The 17,150-nt window shown below is 52.1% G+C and overlaps 2 protein-coding genes across 3 annotated transcripts in view; one reads left to right on the top strand and one right to left on the bottom strand.

The window, feature by feature from the left end:
* Nucleotides 1–14,909, top strand: part of SPIDR (scaffold protein involved in DNA repair) — a 229,963-nt gene extending 215,054 nt beyond the window's left edge. For both annotated transcript variants that reach the window (XM_036829918.1, XM_036829919.1), the window contains exons 13-16: nt 8,915–9,008; nt 9,700–9,814; nt 10,076–10,129; nt 14,149–14,909. In XM_036829918.1, coding sequence (XP_036685813.1) covers nt 8,915–9,008; nt 9,700–9,814; nt 10,076–10,129; nt 14,149–14,310 — 425 coding nt within the window. In that variant the 3' untranslated portion in view covers nt 14,311–14,909. The remainder of the gene's footprint in view (nt 1–8,914; nt 9,009–9,699; nt 9,815–10,075; nt 10,130–14,148) is intronic.
* Nucleotides 14,910–15,061: 152 nt separating this feature from the next.
* On the bottom strand, nt 15,062–17,110 carry CEBPD (CCAAT enhancer binding protein delta). Its single transcript, XM_036829920.1, has one exon. It carries the CDS (start codon nt 16,625–16,627, stop codon nt 15,857–15,859), a length of 771 nt encoding a protein of 256 aa, XP_036685815.1. The 5' UTR covers nt 16,628–17,110; the 3' UTR covers nt 15,062–15,856.
* Between the last annotated feature and the right edge of the window lie 40 nt (nt 17,111–17,150).

Genomic DNA, 17,150 nt, shown 5'->3' with positions numbered 1-17,150 from the left:
CTAGGAGTTTTATAGTTTTGCATTTTACACTTAAGTCTATGATCCATTTTCAGTTAAATTTTGTGAAAGGTGTAAGGTCTTTCTGGATTCATTTTTTTCCCATGTGTTTGTCAGTTGTTCTGTCACTGTTGAAAAGACTGTCCTTTCTCTATTCAAAGATCAGTCAACTATATTTATGTGGGTCTATTTCTAGGCTCTCTATTCTGTTGCACTGATTTATTTGTTCTTTCACTGATACAACACTGTCCTGATTATGGTAGCTTTGTTGTGTTGTGTGTCAGTCCTCCAGCGTTGTTCTTCATTATTGTCTTGGCTATTCTAGGTCTTTTTGTCTTCCATATAAACTTTAAAATCGGTTTGTTGGTATCCACAGAATAACTTGCTAGGATTTTGATTGGGATTGTGTTGAATCTGTAGAGCAACTTAGAAAAAATGTACATCTTAACACTGTTGAGTCTTCCTGTACGTAAACATGGAATATCTCACCGTTGATTTCTTTCAGGAGAGTTTTGTAGTTTTCCTCATATAGATCTTGTACATATTTTGCTACACTTATACCTAAGTATTTCATTTATTTTAGCTAATGTAAATGGTGTTGTGTGTTTTTAATTTCAAATTTCCTTGTTTATTGTTAGTATATAGGAAAGCAATTGACTTTTGTATTTTAACCTTGTATCCTACAACCTAGCTACAGACATGTTTGTAGTTCTAGATTTTTTGTTGTTGATTCTTTGGGGTATTCTACAGAGAAAACTGTCATCTGTGGACAGGACAGTGTTTTTCTTCATTCCCGACCTGTGTACATTTTATTTCCTTTTCTGGCCTCTCGCATAAACTGGGACTCCCAGCACCAGGTTGCGTAGAAGCGGTGAGAGGGGACTTCCTTGCCCTGTTGCTGATCTTAAGGAGAAAGCATCAACTTTCTTTCTCACCATTAGGTAATGATGTTAGCTGTAGGGGTTTTGTTTTTTTGTTTGTTGTTTTTTCTGCTAAAGATAAGCTCTTTATTCCACACATTGAAGGAAAAGAACCCTGCTCTTCTCCTACCGCTCTCTTCCTTCCCCTCCAGTTGGTTCTGTGTGTTGCTAAGGTTGATGCTGTTCTGTAGCTATAAAGCCTTGCACTTTGTCTACAGGTTGATCCTCAAAGATGAAAATCAATAAGTGGTATTTTGGGACTTCCCTGGTGGTCTGGTGGTTAAGACTTCGCCTTCCAGTGCAAGGGGTCTGGGTTCAATCCCTGGTTGGGGAGCTAAGATCCCACATGCCTCACGGCCAAAAAAACAAAACATAAATCAGAAGCAGTATTGTAACAAATTAAATAAAGACTTTAAAAATGGTCCACATGAAAAACATCTTTAAAAATGGTATTTTTATGATTATATAGATATTTTTAGCTGAACGGGAAACTAGTCTACACACTCTAGTTCCTTTCTTCTATGGTTTTTTTCATGGAGTTTTATGTTGACTTTTATTTTCCTAGCACTGCCTGCCCTACACCCTAATTTTCTCCCAAATCCTCAAACACGGTGACAAATCTTTGGAGTCATCCTTCTCCTTTGTAATCTCCCTCCTGGAGCCTTCTGTCCCTCTGAACCAATCTTGACTAGTTGCTCTGTGGTCAGCTATTGTCCTGGACCTCCCTTCTATTAATCATTTAGGTTCGATTCATTCTTTCCTAAATCACATAACTTCTTTGTTGGTTTATTCTGTCTGTAGGTTTTTTGTAAATGTTCTTTACCAAGTTGTGGAAACCCCCTCTTTTCCTAGGCTACTGAGAGTTTTTATCATGAATGGGTGTCGGATTTTGTCCAACACTTTTTCTGCATCTATTGATATGATCATATGATTTTTCTTTAGTCTGTTGATATGATAAATTACAGTAATTGATTTTTTAAAATACTGAACCAGCCTTGTAAACCTGTAATAAATCCCATTTGGTCATGGTATAATCCTTTATTTTATATAGTTGGATTAGATTGCTAATATCTTGTTAAGGACTTTTCTAACTATGTTCATGAGAGATATTGGTCTGTAGTTTTCCTTTCATGTAATGTCTTTATCTGGATTTGGTACCAGGTGAATGCTGTCCTCAGAGGATGAGTTAGGAAGTATTCCTTCTGCTACTATCTTCGTGGAAGAAATGATAGAGTACTGGTATAATTCCTTTCTTAAATGTTTGATAGAATTTATCCGTGAACCCATCTGGGCCTGGTGCTTTCTGTTTTGGAAGGTTATGAATTATTGATTCAGTTGCTTTAATATAGGCTTACCTTGTTTTATTGAGCTTGGTAGATCGTGCATTTTTCACACATTGAAGTTTTGTGGCAACCCTGTGTCAAGCAAGTCTATCAGTGCTATTTTTCAACAGCATTTGCTCACTTTGTGTCTTGGTGTCACGTTTTGGTAATTTGTGCAATATTTCAGATTTCTTCATTATGATTATATTTGCTGTGGTGATCTGTGGTCAGTGATGTTTGATGCTACTATTACAAAAACATTATGACTTGCTGAAGGCTCAGATGATGGTTAGCATAGTTTAGCAATTAAGTATTCTTTAATTAAGTGGGTTTTTTTAGACATAATGTATGTATTGCACACTTAATAGACTACAGTATAGTGTAGACGTAACTCTTATATGCACAGGGAACCCCCCAAATTCATGTGACTAGCTTTATGGCAGTATTCGCTTTATTGTGGTGAGTGGTCTGGATCCGAGCCCACAGTGTCTCTGAGGTGTGCCTGTAGGTCTCAGCCTATTCAGATCACTAGTTAATTCTTGTGGGAGTTTTTGCAGATTGTGTCTTTCAAGGAATTGGTCCATTTCACCTAAGTTATTGAACTTGGGTGCATAGAGTTATTTCTGACATTCCTTTATTCTCCTTTTATTACTGATCCACGGGAGCAGTAATGACGGCCCCTCTTTCATTTCTGATATAAATAATTTGTTTCTTCTCTCTTTTATCCTTGGTTATCCTAGCTGGAAGTTTATTGATTTTTATTGACCTTTTCAAAGAACCAACTTTTGGGTTTCTTGATTTTTTTTCTATTGATTTCCTGTTTTCAATGTCATTGATTTCTGCTCTAATTTTTGTTACTGCTTATGTTCTCCTTACTTTGTGTTTTAGTTTGCTTCTCTTTTTCTTGTTTCTTAAGATGAAAGCTTAGATTATCGATTTTAGATGTTTTCTAATATTTACATTTAGTGCTGTAAACTTCTCTAAGCACTGCTTTTGCTGCACCCCACAAGTTTTGTTGTGTTTTTGTTTTCATTTAGTTCAAGGTATTTTCAAATTTCTCGAGATTTCTTCTTTGACGCACGTGTTATTTAGAAGTGCATTGTTTAATCTCCAAATATTTGGAGGGTTTCCAGTTATCTTTCTGTTATTGATTTCTGTTTAATTCCATTGTGGTTTAAGAGCACATTTAGTATGATTTTTATACCTTTAAATGTGTTAAGGTGTGTTTTGTGGCCCAGAATGTGGTCTGTCTGGATGAATGTCCCATGAGAGCTTGAGAGGAAGGTGTGTCCTTCTTTTGTCGGATGGAGGCGTCTGTAAACATCAGTCAGAACCGGGAATGGTGCTACTCAGTTCAACTATGTCTTTATGATTTTCTGCCTGTGGATCTGTCAGTCACTGGTAAGGGGACTTGAAGTCTCCAAACACAATATATAAAATACAGCCATGGGTCTGTTTCTCTCCTCACAGTTCTGTCAGGTGGCTTCACGTGGTTTTAGCAGCCTGTTGTTAGGCAGACACACATTAAGGACAGATACGTCTCCTAGGAGAACAGACCCCTTTCCCATGAGGTAATAATGCCCCTCTCGATCCCTGATGACTTTCCTTGCTCCGAAGTCGGCTGTGTCTGAAATTAATGTAGCTCTCTAGTTTTCTCTTATTAGCATGAGCATAATATAACTTTTTCTATCCCTTTGCTTTTCATCTCTTTGAGTCTTTGTGTTTGAAGCAGATTTCTTGTAGACACCGTAGAGATGGCTCACATTTTTTGTCCGCTCTTAAGAGTCTCTTTCTTATATTTAGACCATTGACATTTAAAGCGAATATTTCTATCATTGGGTTAAGATCTATCATACGTATATTTGTTTTCTGTTCCTTGCTCTTGTTTCTTTTTTTGTTTTCCACTTTCTTCCTGCCTTTTCTCATTATTTTTTTCCCCCTTGGCTGCACCAGGTGGGATCTTAGTTCCCCGACCAGGGATCAAACCCAGGCCCTCGGCAGTGGAAGCGCCAGGTCCTAACCACTGGACGCCAGGGAAGTCCCTGCCTTTTCTCATTTTAATTGAGCATTCTGTATGATTCCATTTTCTCCTCTCTCTCAGTGTGTCAATTATACTTCTGGAAAAAAGTTTTAGTAGTTGCCCTAGAGTTTGCAGTGTACACTTAGAACCAGTCAAATCCACTTTCAGATAACACTGCCTGCTTCAGGGTGCAGCCACGCTATCAGTCTCTCCCTCAGTCCCTTATAACAGCTGTCATTCACTTCACTTACTCACAAGGCATAACACTGAACCCATCGTTGTTATAGATCAGTTTAGAACAACAGAGGTTAAAGATTTTACTTTACCCTCATTTATTCCTTTTCCAGTGCCCTTCCTTTACTTCATGTAGGTCCAATTTCTGACCTATATCATTTCATTACCTTCATTACCGTTTTAACGTTGAGCACTCTGGGGGTCTCTCGGAAGCTGTCCTGCAGGCGTGCAGGTGGGTCAGTGGATGTGTACAGGCTGTTACCACAGTGCGGCCAGACCCTCCGAGAAGGCCCAGCTACCTAGGGATTAAGAGAAGACGAAGCCCAGCTGCAAAAACCAGGGGTGGGCCCAGCCTCCCACACAGGAGCCCCTGGCCAAGGCAGAGACCAGGCAGGGACCAGCTCCCAGCTGGACACAGGGACGGGACCCCCTGCCCTCCAGCCAGCCGTGGGCTGGCCCAGACTGGATTCCATCAAATCCAGGATAGCCCCTCAGCCGTGCTCTGCTCTGCCCGGCCTGCCCCAGGCGGGGCTCTCAGCTGGCCTCAGGGTCTCCCTCGGCCGCCTGGACCTGGCAGGACAGTGAGCGTGTTCCCTGAGCAGAGCTGGGACGGACGCAGAGAGCGGTCTGTGCGTCAGTCACTCACTGAGAGCCAGCAGCGCCTGCCAGGAAGACGTCTCCAGGAGGTGACGGCGCCCACGGCCTCCCTCCCCGAGAGTCGGCTCCCAGAGCTGCAGGGACTTCCTTCCAGTCTGTTTTTGGGGACAGTTTTGCAGTTGGTTTTATCTTCCTTGCCCCACTTGATACTCTGTATCTGCCGCTTGCTGGTGGGCGGTGATCTTCCCTGCGCTATGCAGGGGGCAGAGTCCTGTCCTCAAACCGGGTGTCGACCTCGACCTAGAAGAAGGTCCTGAGCCCCAACTTCTTTCAGCCAGAAAGAAGGGTGGGGACAGTGTGGCAGAGAGCTGGCCGCCCACGAAGGACGGGCCCGAGTGCCTCCGATAGGACCCTCAGGAAGGACCTTTTACTAAGTCGTTTTTATAAACATGTGATACACCTTCCCAAGCCTAATTACAAGAGGTTTCTGTAAATGAGACAAAGAATGTAAAGGCTTTTAACAGCAAATTGCAGCAATTTGCCAGAATTCTCAAACCCTAACAACAGTTGTTGTTTTCCTTCTGATGCTTCTTTAAGTGAATGTCCTAGATACTAAAGGTTAATAGTACAATTCCCAGCTGTCCCCTGGGCTGCCAGAAGGGATTGCCAGTAGTGTGGAGACCCCAGATGAAATGTATTTCCTCAGCTCGTGCCTTGTTCCCTAATTGGAGGGAAATTGCTTAATCTCATGTAAGTGTAAATGCTGTTAACACCCAAAAATATTCTAGGGTGAAGGGAACTGTGGTTTGTAGCAGTCTTCTTTTCCTTAGTTCATTTAGCAGACCTGTCAAGGACTGTGTGAGCCTCTGTGCTGACACGCCCTGGGGTGGGAGCCCTCCCCGCAACCTGGACTCTTGACATTCATGAAGACACGCCTTCGGCTGTATCATAAGCTCTTATTGGCTTAACTTTTCATTGCTTTGACTCAATCTTGATTAGATTTGCAAGAACAATGAAATTAGCTGGGCAGCCTTTTTAAAATCAAGCTGTATTATTTTCATTTTTAAAAAGCCATTCAAGGATGCATTGCCCGAATGCATTTTGATAAGCTGGGCCTACTTAGTTCTCGTCATTCTGTTTTATCCTCTACAAATAAATTTTCTCCTAATGTTTGTTCTAGTGGAGAATGAAATTCTTTGCTCCAAGAGTGTGAAGGATGACTCTTCCATCTTTCTGGAAACTTCGGTCACATCTTACTTTTTTTCAAATGTCTAATTTCACCACTTTTCAACAGGGATGGTCTGTGATTTGCAGTGAATCTTGATGGTATGTACAATGCTTCACATTCCAAGAAAATCAGACCAACTCAATCCCGTTTAAAATTCCTTTCTGGCTTCTCATCCCTTCCAAGACCAAGCCTAGAATCCCCAGCGAGACCCTGGGTGGCCCTGGCCTGCCAGCCTGCAGGCTTCACAGCGGTCTCACCTGCCTCTTCTTTCTGCCTGTTGGGCCTCCAGCCCCACCTCCGGGTGCAGAGTGGGCCTGTGCCTCTCCGTACCTGCAGCCCCCCACCCCAGGCCCGCTCCTTCGGGAAGTCTCCCCGGCACTTGGGCCAGCCTGCAGGCCTCTCTGTTGCACCCCTGAGGGGTCTTTTCCATTTCTTAGTTTAGCACGTATTTCATGGTTTTCTTTAATAAACTGGGTTTTTTTTAGAGCAGTTTTAGGTTCACAGCAAAACTGAGCACAGTGTGCAGAGCTTTTCCGCATCCCCCCACCCCATACACACAGCCTCGCCCGCCGTCAGCACCCCCCCCCGGATAGTTGATGACCCTGATCGACACGCCATCGTCGTCCAGAGTCCGTAGTTGACAGCAGGGTTCACTCTTGGTGGTGTCACTTTATGGACTTAGACACACTTAGGACATGCAGCCATCCTTACAGCGTCACACAGAATAGTTTCCCTGGCCTAAAATCCCCTGGGCTCCGCCTCTTCAGCCCTCTCTCCCGCTCAGTACCTGGAAACCACTGATCTCTTCACCATCTGTATAGTTTTGCTTTTTCCAGAATGTCCTATAGTTGGAATCATACAGTGTGTAGCCTTTTGAGCTTGCCTTTTTTCACTTAGTAATACGCATTTAAGGTCCCTTCATGTCTTTTCATGGCTTGAGAACTCATTTTTTAAAAATCATTGAATAACATTCCACTTTCTAGATGAACCAGAGCTTATGTATCCATTCACCTACTGACGGACATCTTGGTTGCTTCCATGTTGTGGTAATTATGAATAAAGCTGCTGTAAATATCCACATGCCAGTGTTTATGTGGACATACATTTTCAGCTCCTTTGTGTAAATTCCAAGGAGCGTGATTGTTTGATTGTATGGTAAGACTGTGTTTAATTTTGTAAGAAACTGCCAAACTGTCCTCCAAAGTGGCTGCACCATCTGCATCCCCACCAGCAACGGTGAGAGTCCCTGCTGCTCCGCACCCTCCCCGGCACCTGGTGCTGTCAGTGCGTGGGCTTCGGCCATGCTCACAGGTGTGTCGTGGTGTCTCATTGCTGAGTTCATTTGCATTTCCCTCGAGACATGATGCTGAACATCTTTTCACGTGCTTTTCTGCCGTCTCTGTATCTCCTCTGGTGAGTTGTGTGTTAAAGTCTTTGGCCCAATTTTTAATCAGGTTATTCTGATTCTTATTGTCGAGTTTTTTTTGTTGTTGTTGTTGTTTTGGGGGGGGTGGCTGTGCTGCACGGCATGTGGGATCTTAGTTTCCCAACCAGGGCTCGAACCCGTGCCCCCTGTATTGGAAAGCAGATTCTTAACCACTGGACCACCAGGGAAGTCCCTTTATTGTTGAGTTTTAAAAGTTCTTAATATATTTTGGATAGCAGTCCTTTATCAGAGTGTCTTTTGCAGATATTTTCTCCCATATTTCATGATCTTTATACTTGTTATTTGTTTATCTGCTTTTCCAGCCTGACTGTGGCGTCCATTAAAGTGTAGATTGTGGCATCTACCCTTATGTTCAAAGTGCTATGTGTATATCCCACACTAAAGAGCATTGTGTATGTATTTCTTTGTTGAATAAATGAATCACAAATGTTGGAGTAAAAAAGAAATGAGGGAACCAGAGAAATCATATAAGAAGAGATACTGACAAGCCAATAAGAATATTTCTCTTTCCGTATCAAAGAAGTGGAACCGAAGCTGTGGAATTCCACCCTACTGTCCGGGAGGCAAATACTCCATGTGCGCGTCAGTGCAGTGGGCGGGCATGGACGGCAGGAGTCGGAGGTTCTGTGGGAAGCGCCTCTGAAAGGGGTTCCGCCATCTCTGTGCTCACGCGCTTGGACGCAGTTAACTCCACTCCGCGAGCGCATCCTAAGAGAAGGGTCCAGCACAGAAGGAGCCAGGTAGACAGATGCCCACCGCCTCGGGCTAGGGCACTTCGGCGACCTGGTGTCCAGTCTGGAGAGTGGCCGAGGGAACCGTGACCTAAGGGGACAGCCATGCAGCAGCCCAAGGGCAGGAAGAGACGGTGCAGGGATGGGGTGCTTGTCACGGCCTCAGAACCTGCACGTTGGAAAAAGGCAAAAACGAAAATACTCGGTTAGGTAGTAACATGCCTAAGCTTTAAGACTTGCTCTTTGTTGTAATTTTGTGCAATAAATGGAAATTATAAAAAGCTTAGGAACATTTATATAAACTCACACATGAGAAGCAAACCTGGGGCACCTCATGTTACCGTCTGTGACCTGAGGGGCAAAGAGAAGTTGGGGGACAGAGCCGCCTCTGAGCCCGGCTCTGCTTCCCTGGGCCTAGGCGCTGTGGTCGCCGTGGACGAGAGCACCGCCTGCTCGTGGCCTGCGTGTGACCTGTGTGGCGGTGAGAGACTGGAACGGAGGCCGGAAGACAGGTAGGGACAGCGGCGGCAGCGGCCCGGGACCCCAGGGGCCAGGCCCAGGGCACACGGAGCGGCCAAGCTGCAGGAGGAGGCCGGGCGCCGTGTTTTCTCTCCTCACGACTGGGGTTCTGCTGTTCCCCGAGGCTCTTCCTGTCTTAAAAGAGAAAAGAGCCAGGTTTCCTCAGCGTCTTTGTTATCAGGCGGGAGAAAAAGAACTCGGGGCTAACGTGAACGTGAGGCGCACTCGGTGACGGCACAGCCGACCTCTGCAAGCGGACATCCCTGCCAGCCTTACCGGCCCCCACCCCGGGGCCCGTCCTCGGAGCCCGTCCTCCGGCCCCCCCCCCGTGACTGTCAGAGGCACGTGCACAGGGCGTGTCACCACGTTCCTGCTCCGTGACACCTCAGGTGGTGGCCTGGACAGGGTTTCCTTGGAAGCAAGAAGGAGCAGAGACACTGATGGTGGGAGCAGGTGTGCCGGTCCGGCCCTTCCCCTTGTTGGCTGCGTGCTCGGCCGGGGGCGCCCCCCGCTCCGGGCGCTGCGACCGCGGAGCCCAGGCTGCTTGGGGCCTCTTCCAGGAGCCGGGTTTCTGAGCCCCCCTCTAACACGGCAGACGGACACTCGCTCGCGTGCAGGGAGTGTCTGTCTGTCTGCCCGCCACCAGGCTCCCGCACTCTGTGCCTTCTTGTTTCCAAACAACAGGGGCGCCTTCTCCTGTGGGGCCTGCTCCCGCGTGGTCACCTCTCCCCTCCTCAGAAGGCACCTGCAGGTCTTCCTGGACTGCCCCTTGCGACCCCAGTGCACAGTGAGGGTCAAGGTAGGAACCGGCGGGAGCTCGTGCGTCCGCGTCCACCTACCGCGCGCCCCCTTCACCCGCGGCCGGGCCGGGGCTGCGTCTCCTGCTCTTTTCCTGGGAAAGGGGGCAGGGATCCCCCGAGGGGCCGCAGCCCTCCCCTGTCTGACTTAAGGCTCTGCGATGGAAGCTGGTGGCTTAGAGTCACACGTCAGGTCTCGGTCGCGGGGTCGTTCCGGGTGAGCGGGGTCGGGGTCCTGACCCCGCCCGTGGCTGTTCTTGCAGCTGCTGCAGCACAGTATCTCTTCGCTCCTGAGGTTTGCCGCCTGCGAGGACGGGGTAAGTCAGGGCGCCCAGCCCAGGTGCGTGTCCTTACTCTCCTCCCCCGTGTCCCTTGGCTGCAAGGGCCCTCCGTGTGCCACGTGCGAGCTGAGAGTCCGGACTCTCCCGAGACTCGGCTTGGCCTTCTGCTTCCTCTTCTGACTCACGCCCGAGTCTGCTAACAAGATCCTTTCCCTTTTGGAATCGAGGTTATTTTCTGATCGGTGTTGCGGTAGACACACGAATCTGTCCCCCAGCTTTGATTATGGTAAGTCGGTCTTGAGGTTTCAAGTTAAACCTCCTGCCATGGTTTCACGTTAATAGGACAATTACCTGAGACGCACATTTTTCTAAATTGCTGGGCATTCTCTAGTCTGAGTGCCTGGAAACTTGACTGTTATTTCTCAGATCTGCCCTGTTACCGTGCTGAGCTTTGTAAAGAGGTGTGAGGCGTGCTCCTCAAAGAAAGCACCACCTGAGCACACATACCTTACTTTTGGCCCTCATAAACGAGAGAGGTCTGTCCTTGTCAGAGCCATTTGAACGCCCCGCAAGTGGCCTGTGGAATCGCGGAGGCCTGGAGAGAGTGCTGTGCCTGTGCCCTGCTGGGGTCCACATCCAGGTGGCAGACATGGGCCAGCTCGTGAGACTGCTGTGTACGGGGGAGGCTCACATTTGCAGAACTTTCTGATGGGTTCCCAAAGCGAAACGCCAGCTCTGATGCCACCCCGAATTTGGAGGCTCCCAGGCTGCTCTCCCGGCCACTTGCCAGTCCTGTCCCAGCCCCTCCTGGGCTGGGGCTGTCGGGGGAGAAGCAGCCCTTAACACTCTTTCATGTGCACCGGATGTCAGAGTTTGGAGTAAATTGGAATGTGGACAAATCTGTGCACAGAACCTTTAAGGATCCCTGGTCTGACTGGTTCCAGCTCTGATTCCTGGCCTCACGCATCTCTTTAGAGCAACTCGGTGACCCCCCGCAGCGCAAACCTTCGTCCGGGGGAGCTGCTGCACGGTGGGGATTGATGTTTGGACCAGGCTGTAGGAGGGCCTATAGACAGGTGCGCCTGAGTGTGTGTGACAGTAAGTAAGCGTTTGTGATGGGCCGGGCACCGTGCTCCCCGCTGTCCTCGTGCCACCTCCCCGTGGGCACAGCCCACGCTGCCGGGGAGGCGTCGGGGCAGGCCCGCGGCGGCACGCTCCCTGCCAGATGCAGAGACACCCGCAGAGCGGGGCCGTTGCTCTGCTCACCACCTGCAGGGCAGCCGGCCCGGGTAGGGCCCGCAGGGGCCTTGTGTGTGTTGCGCTCTCGTGGAGTCCTGCGTTTCACGGGTGGCGAGGCCGCGGTTCCTGGGACTGTGGGTACTTAGGTGAGGCCGATGGAGTGGGAAGTTCCAAGGTGGGGCTGCAATCAGGCACTAAAGCCGGCAGATCCGGGTCATCGGAGAACACGTTCCTCTGGAGGGTGCCGGGGGAGCCCTGTTTAAGGAGAACACAGCAAAACGAACCCAGCGAAGCGCATGGCTGAACGCCTGGGGACGGCGCCCAGAGCACCTGCCGGCCCTGCGGTTACTCAGGCGCCTGCCTCCCCTGGGCCCCCGGCTCCCAGGAGGGTGGCCCTCAGCCATCTGCTCCGTCCAGGGACCTGGCAGGAACCCGCATTCACGTGTCGCTTCTGATGGAGGCAGGCTGTACCTCCCCCACAGGAAACTTCTCGACTCCTCTCCCACTGCTCCTAGAGACGCAAGAGGCGGGCGTGCGGCCCGGCCGGCAAGCGCTTCGGTGACCCTGCATGGCTGCTCTGCTGTCAGAGGCGAGGCCGGTAGGACTGGGGGGCGCCGAGCCCCTCACCCCCCGCTACCGCCCCCCGGCCTACGCCCGGTGGGTTCTCAGGCTTTACGCTGACCTGGAGGGAAGCAGACACCTTCCTTCCTACCTGTGGGAGAGACCTCGCGGGGGCATTGGCCACAAGGCTTATCTGGATTCTGTCGGTTTTCAGGGTGAGAAGGTACATTCGCCAAAATCCAGAGAATCAGATGAGGACTTTCCACAAGAACCGCAGCTCCATTCCCGGAACAAAACGTGCCGCTTCCGGTCCGGCACACACACGTGCCTTTAAAATAGAGGCACATTTTACACACACACGCATGTTCGTATGACCGGCACATATGAGTTTGCTGCTGTGATTGTTTTAACTTCTCTGTCTTAACTTCCGCCAAATATAATGTATCTGTAGTGTAATGTCCATTTATAAACGATACAGTTATTATCGAAAACTGTAGCTGCCAACCCTGACGCTTTAAAAGAGGGCTTCCGCGGACTGTCTTCCAACGCCGAGGCCCGTGCTCGTACCCGGCCGCCTGGGCCCACACCCACGCGCCGGTGCAGCCCTCAGGGCCGACACAGCGCATCCAGTACCACGGCGTCCTCCCGGCCCTGGGTGGGGGCTGCCCGCCCCGGCGTCACTGCCGCCTTCCTGCCGTCGTGGGCTCCACAGAAGCCCTGGGAGTGACCTTGACGTCTTGGCCGCGGGAGGCCTCCCCACTGTCCAGTCGCATCCTCTCCCTCCCTCTCCGCCTGCCTGGACCGGCGGCTCTCAGCCCCGCGTCACCCGGCGTGCCACCAGGAAAGCCACAGCGCCCTGCGAGCCACGGTGGGGAGGCCGTGCCTGTCTCGTAGGCGGGAAGACGGGCACCGCGGTGAGCTGGCTTTAGGGCAGCGTCCACTTCCCAGACCGATCTGGACGTTTACTGCTTTAGAATGAGCCGTCTCAAGGCTCGGTGCTTCCACACGGACTCTGCACACAGACCTGCAGTCCGGACGAGGCTCCACGGGGCAGAGGCTGGTGCCCCAAAGCTGGGCTGGTGTCCCAGGAGGCCCTTCAGTCCCCGGCTGGCCGCTGTGCTCCTGTCGGCTGGGACCTTCCCGGGCTCTGGCCAGACACCCACACGGCCTGGACGCCCTCGCAGTATGTGTCTGGGTCCCGAGCCGGGCGGAAGGTGGGCCCCGGTCCTGACCGAGCCTGGGACACACTCAGTGCCCCGCCCCTCCCACTCTGTTCACGAGAAGCCAGTTGGCCACCAGCCTGGACCCAGGGGGAGGGCAGCGAGGCGCCTGTCAAGGAGCTACAGACGTGCCCGCTTTGGCCATGTCGTCTGACACCCGCCCACCCCCTCCGAGTCCCCTCCGCCAAGACACGAGTGCTGGAGGGGCGAGTTAGCAGCGAGCTCAGTCGCCACAGACGCCCGTCAAGTGTCTGGCACAGAGGAGGGCTGAGAGGTACCCCTGACGTTACTCTGCAAGTGGCAGCAGAGGAGTTTCCGGAAGAACACGTGACTTTCTAGGGCTTCAGTCTCTGATAAGACCAATAACCCTCTTTATTTTCAGCCCCACCCCCAAAATAAAGTGTTCTGAGGTGTGATCCACGGAGACCAGGAGGGCACAGCACACCTTCCCAGCCCGCTCACCTGGGGCCCCTGCCACCCGTGGCTCTACATTCCCGTGTAGAAATGAAACTTGCCCACAATTAACCAGTTCCCTAAGATAGTCATCCAACAATGTGAAGGCAAGGTTCTCTGTGGCATAGGAAGAGGTGTTCAGCTCAGTGTACCTCTGGGAGAAATGGGATCCTGCTAAGGAGGGAAGTTTGGGGCAAAGGAAGTCCTTTGACCAGAAGTGCTGCTCGAGTGGGGAAGTGGGATGCAGCAGCAGTGATGTGTGCCTCCTGCTGGGACGCAGGGCACAGCCCTTCCCATGTGCTTTTCCCCCCAGTTTCTCTCCTAGGACGGCCAGCTGGGAGATGCACATTCTTGCACCCACTAACAAACATCGATCACATATTTTTAATGTTCTTGTGTAAAAACTAACTCGGCTACCAGAAAAAAGCAGTTCCTTCCTTCGCTTTTATTGCAGCCTCTTCTCTCCTCTGGAGAGGGGTCATGGGCCAGGGAAGGGCCTTCTCTGTCTTTGGTGTCCCGAGCCGATTGGAACAGCACGCCCAGGGCTGTTTGCTTTAACCAGCCTGTCTCTTATCCCTGCAGAGTTACGAGGTGAGGAGTGTCCTCGGAAAGGAGGTGGGGCCGATAACCTGTTTCGTCCGGTCCATCACCACCCGCCCGGCCTGCGTGGGATTGGAAGAGGTTGAACTCCTGAGCGAGGGGGGAGCCTCTTCAGCACACCGTTGGCAGCCGCAGGATCCGTGAACTTTACAAAGTGGCTGCGAGTGGTGGCGGTTCGGTAGTTATTTGTTAACTCTAGGCAGAGTGAATGTACTTTATGATCTTGAGGTGGAACTTCGATTGTTCTGGGGCAAATGTTAGTAAAATGGCTTTGTAAACTGTAAATCAAAGTACTTCTTTCTGCGATGATATATATTTTTATTGCCTTTCTGCAAATTTAGGAACACGATAGAGCTTAAATAAGCTTGAGGTTTTCATTTTGTATTTACCTTAGACAATAATATAGTAGAAAAAGTTATTTTGTTCTACTGTAATTCTAAAGTGTTCAAAATTTACAATGATTCAACGTGTTTTTCTTATATTTCTTTTAACATTTCCCCAAAGAATTACCCTGCCGAGTGTAAACCTTTGTCCTCTATTGTCATATTACTGTTCTGCACAGTGTCCAGCCTAAGCGTTCTGCAGTTCAGTATTTTTTGGAAAATGTTCTGGGGAACTATGTCAGAGGTAAAACTGTTTCCCATGAAGCAGAGATAAAGTGACTGGCCTGATGATAGCTCCTTACGGAGAGACTGACAGGTCTGGTTAGTCCTGCCGGGCACTGCGCAGGATTACGCCGCCGCAGGAGAGCTGGGTAATCGTTCACCTTGTTGGCAGAGATCTGAGTTAAAAGTAAAACCATGGATTAATTATCTCTGGACACTAAAGATTTTGCGTTTCCTCCCTTAGGACAGTATAATCATGACAGGCCACGGTTAACGAATTACATAATATAGACGTAGCAGCCAAGACCAAGAAAGGCTGCCTAGTACCCACTCTCATGGGGGAAAGGCAACGGCTTTATTTATTCGTCCAGATCAAGCTTTGAAACATTACCAGTACCGGCAAGGTAGCCGATTTTAAGTAGCTTTGTGACCGTCCTTTCCATCTCCTATATGACTTCTGTACTTTATGCACTTTGAGAATCTACTTGAAGCTGTCTACAGGACTGAGGAAAGTGAAAGTAAATCCCATGAAAGCCAAGATGAGTGGGACTGGTTTTCGGATAACCTGAGCCCTCCTCTCCCTGCCCCCCACTCGAGGTGAGACCCGCTCCGGCCGGTTTCCGACACATTCCCGGGGCGCCTTCCACCCGAGCGGGTCTCGCTCAGCAAGTTAACCGGCACGTCCGCAGGTGGAGTTTGGCCTGTCGGAGAAGCAAAGCGACAGTCTTCCAGGAACCCGGCCCCGGGGCGCACACCAGCCAGACGCGCCCTCCCCGGCCAGTCCGGAGGGCCGCGAGCGCAGGAATCAAGGTGGGTCTAACACGCCTTTATTCTTACAAATACTGTAAAAATCAGTATAAAAAAGTGAGCATGCTCAGTCTTTTCCTCGTATCTACAGTACAAAGGTTTGTCCGAAAAGTCTCTTTTACGAATGTACCTTAGCTGCCTCCTCGGGCGTAGGATGCAGAGAAGCTGCCGTCACAGTAACTTAGGGTCCACGCGGCAGCTGTCCGAGTCCCGGCCCAGCCCGGGGGTCCGGCCCGGCGGTTCCAGGCACTGCGGCCGCAGCCCGCACGCCCCCCGCGTCACCGCGCGTCCGCCGCCCCCGCGCCGGGCAAGAAGGGCGCGCCGGGCAGCTGCTTGAAGAAGCGCCGCAGGCCGGCCAGGTCCCGCGTGAGCTGCTCCACGCGCTGCTGTAGCTTCTCGTTCTCGGCCGAAAGCTCCACCAGCTTCTGCTGCATCTCCTGGTTGCGCCGCTTGGCCTTGTCGCGGCTCTTGCGCACGGCGATGTTGTTACGCTCCCGCCGCTGCCGGTACTCGGGGCTGCCGCGGTCCGGGCCCCGCTTGCCCGCTGCCTTGTCGCGCGCCGCCCCGGGAGCTGGGGGCGCGGGGCTGCGGCGCGGCGGCTCGGGCGACGCGGGCGGCGTGGGCTGCGCGGCGGCCGCCAGGCTCACCACCGTCTGCGCGCACGCGGCCACCTGCGCGGGCAGCAGCGAGCCGGGCGCGTCGCCGTCGCCCCAGTCGGGCTCGCGCTTGAGCAGTCGCGGCGCGGGGCCGGGGCCCGCGGGGCGCGCGGGGCCCCCGGGCAGCAGCTCCAGGGCGCCCGCCTTGTGGTTGCTGTTGAAGAGGTCGGCGAAGAGCTCGTCGTGGCACAGCTCCAGGGTGGGCACGGCGGCCATGGAGTCGATGTAGGCGCTGAAGTCGATAGCGCTCTCGTCGTCGTACATGGCGGGCGCGGCCGGCTCGGCTCCGCGACCCAGCTTCCCCGCGCGGCCGGGCTCGTAGAAGGCGGCGGGCTCCGCAGTCCAGGGCGCGCCGCGCGCCGGGCCGTCCAGGCTGAAGAGCGCGGCGCTCATGGCGGCGTCGGGCCGACGGCGAGCGCGGTCCCCGGGCGGGCCGGGCGCCGCCTTTTCTAGCCGGACTGACGCGCACGCCCCGCCCCGCCCCGGCTGCGGACCGCGGGACCCCCGCCCGCGCGCCTCCCCCGTGCTTCCTGCCCGCCGGCCCGGCCCGCGCAGCGCTGCCGGGAACGACCCTCCCTCGGCCGCGCCTCCTCCTTCCTGCTGGTGGGTCGGGGCCTCCGCGCCCGCGGAGCCGGGGCGGAACCAGAACGGGGCCCGGGCCAGCGCGCGGACTAGGGCCCTGGGGCGCTTCCCCGTGGCTTCAGGGAATTAGGGTCTCGCGGCTTCCCGATCGCGGGGATGGCGGGGTTCGAGACGCTGCCCCGCGGGGTTCCGCCGGGTCCGGGGGGCGCTTTCCAACCCCGCGCGCCTGGGGCCGGGGGAAGCCGGGAACCACGAGCGCGCGAGAGCTCCGCGCCCCCGGAGAGCCCACGAGCGCCCGGGAGCTCCACGCTCAGCGGCCCGTGAGCCCCGCGCC

Source organism: Balaenoptera musculus, chromosome 17 (genome assembly GCF_009873245.2).
Source record: "Balaenoptera musculus isolate JJ_BM4_2016_0621 chromosome 17, mBalMus1.pri.v3, whole genome shotgun sequence".
In the NCBI taxonomy this organism is placed as follows: domain Eukaryota; kingdom Metazoa; phylum Chordata; class Mammalia; order Artiodactyla; family Balaenopteridae; genus Balaenoptera; species Balaenoptera musculus.
Note: the sequence above shows the minus strand (reverse complement) of the source record. Positions and strands in the feature narration are given on the sequence as shown.

What these genes read in the sequence shown, in the direction of transcription:
- CEBPD (XM_036829920.1), bottom strand. Translation starts at nt 16,627, where the DNA reads ATGAGCGCCGCGCTCTTCAGCCTGGACGGCCCGGCGCGCGGCGCGCCC.